Source organism: Galeopterus variegatus, unplaced genomic scaffold, assembly GCF_000696425.1.
Source record: "Galeopterus variegatus unplaced genomic scaffold, G_variegatus-3.0.2 Scaffold2867, whole genome shotgun sequence".
Classification (NCBI taxonomy): Eukaryota; Metazoa; Chordata; class Mammalia; order Dermoptera; family Cynocephalidae; genus Galeopterus; species Galeopterus variegatus.
The window spans coordinates 34,251-43,566 of record NW_007728978.1 but is presented as its reverse complement, the minus strand read 5'-3'; the positions used below and the strand labels follow the sequence as shown (position 1 = coordinate 43,566).

General features: G+C 37.3%; 1 protein-coding gene across 1 annotated transcript in view; it reads right to left on the bottom strand.

Moving 5' to 3' along the window:
* Nucleotides 1-433: 433 nt before the first annotated feature.
* MICU2 (mitochondrial calcium uptake 2) overlaps nt 434-9,316 on the bottom strand; it is a 36,387-nt gene continuing 27,504 nt past the window's right edge. Inside the window, exons 4-6 of the mRNA XM_008583237.1 lie at nt 5,088-5,196; nt 4,124-4,281; nt 434-1,827 (exon numbers count right to left, since the gene is read on the bottom strand). Coding sequence (XP_008581459.1) covers nt 1,723-1,827; nt 4,124-4,281; nt 5,088-5,196 — 372 coding nt within the window. The 3' untranslated portion in view covers nt 434-1,722. The remainder of the gene's footprint in view (nt 1,828-4,123; nt 4,282-5,087; nt 5,197-9,316) is intronic.

Here is a 9,316-nt window from a genome sequence, read left to right as displayed (position 1 = left end):
CCGTACCAGACCGGGACCGGCAACGGGATCGCAACCCTCGGTGCTGCGCCCGCCCCTCGCTCAGCCAGTGAGCGGGAACCGGTCTGTATGTGGGATCCGAACCCTCGGCGGAAGCGCCGCCGCGCTCCCAAGCGCGCCACCGGGCCGGCCCAGTAGTAACCACAATTCTACTCTACTTCAATGAACTCACTTTTTTAGCTCCCACATATGAGTAAGAACATACGGTATTTATCTTTCTGTGCCTGACTTATTTCACTTAACATGATGTCATTCAGGCTTATCCATGTTGCGATGAATGACATGGTTTCATTCTTTTTTTATGGCTGAGTAATATTCCATTGTGTATATATACTATATTTTTTAATTCATTCATCTGTTGGTTTTATTATAGATAAAAAATTACTTTATAAATGACTATTTATAAGAGAATGAGTTAGAGCAAATTTCTGTTTTTTAATCAGCAGCAGAATAAGTATTTTTGTGATAACTGGACATTAGCTTTAGCCACTTATCCATCTCCAACATTAAACTGTAAAGAAGAATTTTCCAATTTAGCAGATTAACGTATTTCAAGGACTTGTCCTTTAACAACTGTAAGGAGGAGATTTCTCTTGCTTCATTAATCAATCAACTAATTAATTTTTAGTGTAAGCTCATGGATTCTTATTTTATTGAATAGGCTACAATCCGTCACAGACATTATTTAGATGCGCAAACTGTACCATATTTGGCTGGGGAGCCCCTTCAGCTGGCTCTGTCCTCTTGACTCACCATCATTCTGTGAGCCCTTCCTTTCCTTCAGGCACAAGATGTTCCACAGGCTTATGCTGGACTTTCCTTCCCTACCACAGCCTTGGAATCAGCCGGTTCTCTGGGGAGAACTGGTTTTAAATATTTGCAATTTTCTTATTTGATAAGCACATTTAAAAAATAATTTTTATTTTACATGTTTTTTAAATGCATTTTATAATACTATATTTACTTTAATGCAAAGTAACTTCTAGTGCCATTTAAAGTATTTGCAACAACCCAACATATCCCATGAGACCCCGATCAAAATTATCCCGACTACATGAGTTTTTAGGAACATAAACTGAGGTTGGCAATGTAGTTTTAAAAAAACATGTAAAATAAAAAGTACCTCAGTATTTTTTGTATCTATATGAATACTTTATTCTGCTTCTAAATAGGATATTGAAATTTACATGTTATTTTTAAGACAACAAATATACAGCTAAGCTAACTGAAATAAAATATACAAGAAGCTTATGAGATATAAGATACAGATAAGAAAAATCTGACATAAGTTTTAAACTTCATTTACCCTGTTAGGAACATCAGGACTTCTGAAATTGATACTTGTGTATCAAGTACTTTTTCTCCATAAGGACTTGCTTATCCTTCCAGAAAGCATATCATGCTATTGTGCCTAAGAAATCACTGTATAACTAGGCTTCGCATCTCACCAAAGTATAAAATATTACTTCATATCTAGGTCTTCTGACAGAATCTGGTATCTGTTTTTGCAAAAGAATACTTTCTTTTCTTTCTACTGAGTTGTTTAATGAACACTTATTAAGAAATTTTTGAATCAGAAAGCAAGTACAAGGCACTTTCATATTACACAGACATCAACGAAGACTTAAGAAGATAAACGACTAGTACTTTAAAAAATCACAAATTCTCACATTTGGAGCAATATAATTGCCTATTATCTTTTTTCTAAAAAAGACTTCTTCCAGCTTGTTTCCAGACTTCTTTTACTCCTTTAATGCTTTCTTTTTTCACACATTTCCAGTATTCTTGTACAGTTTGATGCTGTGGTACCTGTTAACCAAAAGTAAAAATTAAGGGATCATTTTCACCAAGGTTAAACAAAATTTCATGTGTACTTTATGTTACTGTTTATTTCCTTCCCACACTCCTCCACAAAGTAGTTGAGGCGAAATTATGTTATAAAAAATCATTGCAACAGAGCTGTAAATAAGGGTAAAAGATAAAAAGTGAATGTGATGTGAGACTATCCTTAGGGTAAGTAATGAACATAGACAGACTAAGTATGCATTAATGGAGCATCTTCCCTAAGAAGATAATGAAGACTCTAGGCCATCTTCTTTCATATACTGGTTTTAAAATTTAATTATTTTATAATGTTTCCCTTTTCCTGGTGACCTTTACTTAGCTATGTGGAATAAAAATTATAGCCTTGGGGAAAAAAAAAGGGCTGGTCAGTTAGCTCGGCTGGTTAGAACACAACCTCATAACACCAAGGTCACACGCTTGGATCCCTGAACTGGCCAACTGCCAAAAAAAGAATTGGAAAAACAAGAACAATCCAAGCCCCAAATTAGTAGATGGAAAGAAATAACTAAGATCAGAGCAGAACTAAATGAAATAGAGACCCCAAAAACAAGACAAAAGAGCAATAAAACAAAAAGTTCATTTTTTTAAAAGATAAACAAAATAGACAAGCCATCAGCTAGGCTAACTAAAAAAAGAAGAGATAAGACTCAAATAACAAAAATCAGAAACGAAAAAGACATGAGAACTGATACCACAGAAATACAAAGAATCATTAGAGACTATTATAAACAACTACATGCCAACAAATTGGAAAACCTGGAGGAAATCTGAGGCCACCAGACAAAAGAGCAATAAAACAAAAAGTTCATTTTTTTAAAAGATAAACAAAATAGACAAGCCATCAGCTAGGCTAACTAAAAAAAGAAGAGATAAGACTCAAATAACAAAAATCAGAAACGAAAAAGACATGAGAACTGATACCACAGAAATACAAAGAATCATTAGAGACTATTATAAACAACTACATGCCAACAAATTGGAAAACCTGGAGGAAATCTGAGGCCACCAGAGGTGGAAAAGGTGGTGGTGGGGGGGCAGGGGACAAGGGGAGATTAGTGAGAAAGTGGTAAAGGGCCATAAAAAATGATTATAATGTGTAAGGTTGAATATAATAATTATCCTAATTTGAGCATCATGTATTGCACACAGTTATTGATATTCAATGCTGTACCCTGTAGATATGTACAATTGTTTCAATTAAAAAAAGAAAAGAAAAAAAATTGTAGCCTAGAACTTAGATTTAAACTTGCCTAAAATTAAAAAGAAAAACCATAGGTCACAATATATTGGTGAGAAGCTTCATGAAGAAGAAATTTACTTCACGTAAGTGCTTAGTGAATTAAAATACTCTGTAGTTATTACTCCTCTCAACAAAATGAAGAAAGTTACAAAATATTTGGATCCTTGTGAACAAAGGAACACAGCATTGCTGGAAGTCAGGTACATTAAAGTATTAACTGCAAAGGTTGATTTAATTTCCAGGAATCTAACTAAGGAGTACTGGATGACTACAAACCTTGTAAAACATGTTTGCTAATGAAAATCATATTTATTGATTTTCGTTTGTTGCAGAAAACTGAATTTGCTTCCCTAAGCTGTACACAAGTAACTTTGTCTTCATAAACACAATATATTTTTTCTCTGTTATCCTGCCTTCCTTTCTTCCAGCCTAAGTACCTACCTACCATGCAGATTCTCTTTGGACCCTAGTTTACCCCTTGCAGACTTTTTCATGAGAGTGCTTCTAGAAGATTCTAACCTAAACAAATTCTGAATTTGATTTGTTCCACAATTACAGACCAATATGTGAGTTTGAGTGTATAAGACTAATAGCTAACATTTACTTCATGTGAATTCTCACAATAATTCTTTCTGGTAGTTTCTGTGAATTTCCTCATTGTACAGATGAGGAATCTGAAGCTCAGAAAAATTAAGCTGCTTTGCCAGATTGAACAGTTAGTAAATGGTAGAACTGGGATTCGAGCCTAGGTGTGTCTAACTACACAGCCCAAATTCTAGACTGTGATTTCTAAATAGTGATTACTGATTAGATTTAGATTTTATTTAAAAAGCAAAGAAAAATGATGAAGAAAAATTCCATCTGTAAAAGATATTTCAGTGTTGTAATTATAACTTATAATCTCTTTATGAATGATTAAAACCCCATTTAAGACTGTACATTTGCCCAAATTCTACGTTTCAGAACATTCAGTTCATTATATGTAAACATGTAGTTATTTAAAAATTCAAAATCTGTTACCCATAAACCTCGATGCATCCTGTTTTTTAACACCCCAAGAAACTCTTCATGACTGAGACATTCATCACCATCCAAATCAAAGATCTTGAAGACAGTGTCCAAAATATTGTTGGAGAGCTCTTGTCCTGTTGCTACTTTCACAGCTCTCTTAAACTCCGCTATAAAAAAACCCCAAACACATAAACAACTCAATTATATGATACAGTCTGAATTAATCTAAATTTTCATTTTTGAGAAGTAAAAACAAATCTAAATTTTTATTATTTGGGAGTAAAACAAAAACAAAAATGCCCATCAAGAATGCATTTGAATCAAGTTTGGTTGAGAAATGTCATAACAGTAGCTGTTAAGATAAGTTATTTTAATTTAATCAATGCTTTAAACACATATATTTATTATTTATTTTTTCTGTCCTTTTTGAGACCGGCCGCACCACGCTCAGCCAGTGAGCGCTGTGAGCGCACCAGCCATCCCTATATAGGGTCCGAACCCATGGCGGGAGCGCTGCTGCGCTCCCAGCACCGCACTCTCCTGAGTGCGCCACGGGCTTGGCCCTAAACACATATATTTATTATTTATTTTTTCTGTCCTTTTTGAGACCGGCCGCACCACGCTCAGCCAGTGAGCGCTGTGAGCGCACCAGCCATCCCTATATAGGGTCCGAACCCATGGCGGGAGCGCTGCTGCGCTCCCAGCACCGCACTCTCCTGAGTGCGCCACGGGCTTGGCCCTAAACACATATATTTAAATACTGCCTTTTTCTTTTTAGGAGAATAAGAAAATAAAATCAGATATAGTAACTTAAATTGGAGTGCTGGTGTTGTAAATCCAGAGTAAGCACATTGAAAGAAAAGGCTAATCAATTGTTTCACTGATAACTGGCTCCTTGATTGGCATCATCTAGTTGAGGAATAGAATGAAACTGTTTATAGATGATAAAAACTAAATGATTCATATAACTTACCCAGTCTGACAGGACGATGAGCTAAACTAAACATTTGCATGGCAATAGCGAAGTCTTCCAAGTGAGTTGTAAAATGGCAAAAAGACTTGAACTCGTCCAAACTAATGCTCTAAAAAATAAAGTTTTTATTAGAATTTTATAAATACATTAATCTTATGACTATAACTGTGAATGTTCTTTCCTATCATAAAACTTATGAACTTAGACTTCTCTAAACAAGTCTATTAGAAAGTTCGAGACACAGAATAATGGAATTATAGGTTTTAGACATTAAGAGGAGCCACAAGAGAATAACTAGCAGGGCCACTACGTATAGCTGTGCACACTGTACAGTGCATAAACGTGGTCTCTCGGAGTTGTGCCAGGCAAACCTAGGGGTGGCCCTGTGTTATGGACTGAACTGTGTCCCCTCAAAATTCTTATGTTGAAGCCATAAACCCCAATGTGACTGTATTGGAGGTAGGACCTATACGAGGTAATGAAGGTTAAATGAGGTCATAAGGGTGGGGTCCTAATCTAAGACTGATGTAATTATAAGAGGAAGAGACATCAGAGTTCATTTATTCTCACCCCCCGTGTGTGTGTGTGTGTGTGTTATGTGCACACAAAGAAATGGCCCTGTGAGGACACAGTGAGAAGGTGCTGTGTGCAAGCTGAGGAGAGAGGTCTCAGCAGAAACTGGCCTTGCCCACACCTTGATCTTGGATTTCCAGCCTCCAGAACTGTGAGAAAATAAATTTCTGTTGTTTAAGCTGCCCAATCTGTGGTATTTTGTTACATCAGTCTGAGGAGACCACTGTTAAGTGGTCCACTTCTGCTCAGCTTTTTTTTTTTTTTTTGGTTTTGGCAGCTGCCAGGAAGGGGATCTGAACCCTTGACCTTGGGATTATCAGCACCACACTGTAACCAGATGAGCTAACGGGTGAGCCTTTCCGCTTAGTTCTGCCAGTGGACATAAGACCGGGTTTTGGAGTTAGATGGACCTATGCTGAAATTCCAGTTCTGCCATTTACTCTGTATATGATCTTGGCCTCTCTAAATCTCAGGTAAGTAACCCTACAGGGGTTAAGTAATTTGCCCAAGATTTACTAAGGGCAATAATCAGAATTTGAACCTTGGTCCATCTGACTTCAAAACCTATGTACTTAAAAACAAAACAAAAAGTTAAAAAAGCAATTTCTTTTTTTTTTTACCGGTAAGGGGATCACAACCCTCACAGCATGGTGTGGTCTGCACCACGCTCAGCCAGTGAACGTGCCGGCCATCCCTATATAGGATCCGTACCGTACCCGAGGCCTCAGCGCTACCAGTGCCGCACTCTCCCGAGTGAGCCATGGGGCCGCCCCCCCCCAAAAAACACCAGTTTTTCATTAAAACATAAACAAAGATGAAAAATCTTAATTTGAAAGTAAATTCTTCCTTGCCTGAAAAAGTTTCTGTTTGTAGGGACCTTCAGGATCATGCTGTTTATGTGTAGTTTTATTCAAGTTTCACTGTTTTCAGCTTTTCTAAATTTAAGTAGTATTTTATTTTTTAAAAATTTAAGTCTTTAAAGATGTAATATATGCATATGGTAAAAAAATTCAAACAGTACAAAGGACAGATACTTGAAGTCTTCCTGCCTAGAAGTAAAGCACTGTTACCAATTCCTGTGTATACTTCCAGAAATATTCTGCTCATATAAGTGTGTGCCCACACACACACATCTCCTTGTTCTACACAGTGGTAAAATCTTCTTCACACATTTCTGCACCTTGCTTTATTCTCTTAACAGGACATGTATTTGTCAGCACAAATAAGAGAGTGGCCATTTCTTGCCATCATGAGCTCAAAGCAAGTAATGGGTGCAACCTTTTGATATTTGCTTTTCTGAAAGGTAGAAAATGTTTCATTTGAATGTCTTTAGTTGTGAATGAAGTTAAACACTTCTCACATGTTATTAGTCATTTGTGGATTTCTCTTCTTGTGCCCTCTTTATGTCCTTTGCCAGATTTCTAATGGGTTGTTAGATGACTTCTTACTGCAGAGGGCAATTCTCCGTGTGTCTCACACTACCGTACACCTTTCAAACAGAGGCACCAACTGCCTTTTTGATCCAGGCTATGTTTGACAGCACTGAACACAAACAGGTCTTCCTTGGTAGCAGAGGATAGCTTTGCTTACTGTCCAGCATAATGAATACAACACTTCCCTCTGCAGCAAAGGTAAGGAAGCCTTGCTTACTGCCCATCATAAAAGACTTAGGTTCATTAAGATGACCTCCTTCAGCTGTGACTTGAATCCACTGTGCGGGCAGCATCCACCTGGGCCTCTCAGCATCACCCCATAGGACTAGGGAGGCAAGGGGGAATGGACACAAACATGATGCTCATGCTGTTGCTCTGCTATGAAAAACAATGTTCTTCGTCTCTGACCTAACAGTCTTGTATCTTCTGCAAGCATCCATGAAACTCTTCAGTTATAAATGCGTTGATTTTGCAGATCCCATTATGGGTGTACTTCAAAAAGTTCACGGAAAGATTTACATCGTAATATCTCTTAATTCTACTTTTCCACAGTCTTTTTGAAGTACCCTTGTATATATGTAACAGGGAAAAATCTCAGACCCTGCAAAGTTCTTTGATACTTACTGATTTTTTAAGATCCCATAATGAATTAAGAAAATTTTTCTATTACATGTGATGACAATATCCCCTCTTCTCCATTGTGTCAATTTTTTCTTTTGACTTTGATTATAATTTTGTGGGAGATGAGGGGAGGCAACAGAATTTTAATTTTTAGGTAGTAACTTTATCAGTTTTTCCTTAAAAGCTTCTGAGTTTTGCTTAGAAAGATATATATACCACACTCAAAACAGATACACTGTTTCCTTTTCTTCCATATTTTTTCAGTTTAATTTCCTTCTAATTTTTTGATCCATCTGGAATTTATTTTGAGATTAATAAGTAAGGTAGAGATTTATGTACATTTCCTCCCTCAGATGGCCAGTGAATAATCCTAATGCCATGTACTAATAATTCTTATATTACCCAACTAATTTGAAATACTGCTTTACATACGAGTATACTAAATTTCCATGTGTATTTCAGTCTACTTCTGGACTTTATATTCTGTTCAATTGATCTCTCAAATTCATTGTCAGTAACAAACTGTTTTAGTTACTAAGGTTTGATAATACATTTAAATACCTTGGCATTCTTTTCATATAAAATTTTATGGCTTGTCTAGTTTCCTCCTGAGAATCCAGTACTATTTTTACTGAAATCCATTAGTGCTCACCAGTATCTGCTTCTGTTCTGATTCCTGCACATACGAAAGACTACCCTTCTTTGCCTACTTGCATTTAGGTGAGGTTATGTGATTAGTTTGGCCAATAGCCAAATGTCATGTGATGTTTCCAGACCAAAACATTTAATTGCTGGAATGTGACTCCTTTCTTTTCCTGCCACAGCCTGTGTGGATGGCATTTCTTCCAGATGATGGAGCTCCGCGATGGCATGGCCTTGGAGAGTCTGAATTCCTGAGCAACTGTGTGGGCAAAGCCTCCTACCAGTCTACAATGGAAATGAAGCATAACTGAGAGAGGAACCTATGTTGTGTTAGCCATAGCGATTTCAGGGTTAATTTGTAACTGCAGCCAACCTGTGCTATTCTCAATAACCATTACATTTACAGATTAAATAAAAAGAGAACTGCTGTATCTATAATACTAAGACTTCTTATTCAATAACAAGGATGTCTCTATAATTAGATAAGTTTTCTTTTATATCCATCAAGGTTGTAAAGTTTTCTTCATATAATTTCTGTCCAAATCTATTTCTAATTATTATATATTTCTGTTGCAATTATAAATGGGATCTTCTATTATATTTCATCTTTTTCTCACAATAGAAATAATTTTTTTTTTCCCTTTTTGTCTTTTTTACTGACCGGTAACGGGATCGCAACCCTCGGTGTCGCGCCCGTACTGGGGACCGGCAACGGGATTGCAACCCTCGGTGTTGCGCCCGCACCGCGCTCAGCCAGTGAGCGGGAACCGGTCTCCACATGAGATCTGAACCCTCGGCGGGAGCGCCTCCGCGCTCCCAAGTGGCGCACTCTCCAGTGCACCACCGGGCTGGCCCTAGAAATAGTTTTTCTTTTATTTTTTCTTTTATTTATTTATTTTTTTGTCTTTTTCCGTGTCCGGCAACGGATCGCAACCCCCAGTGTTGCCCCCGCACCGGACC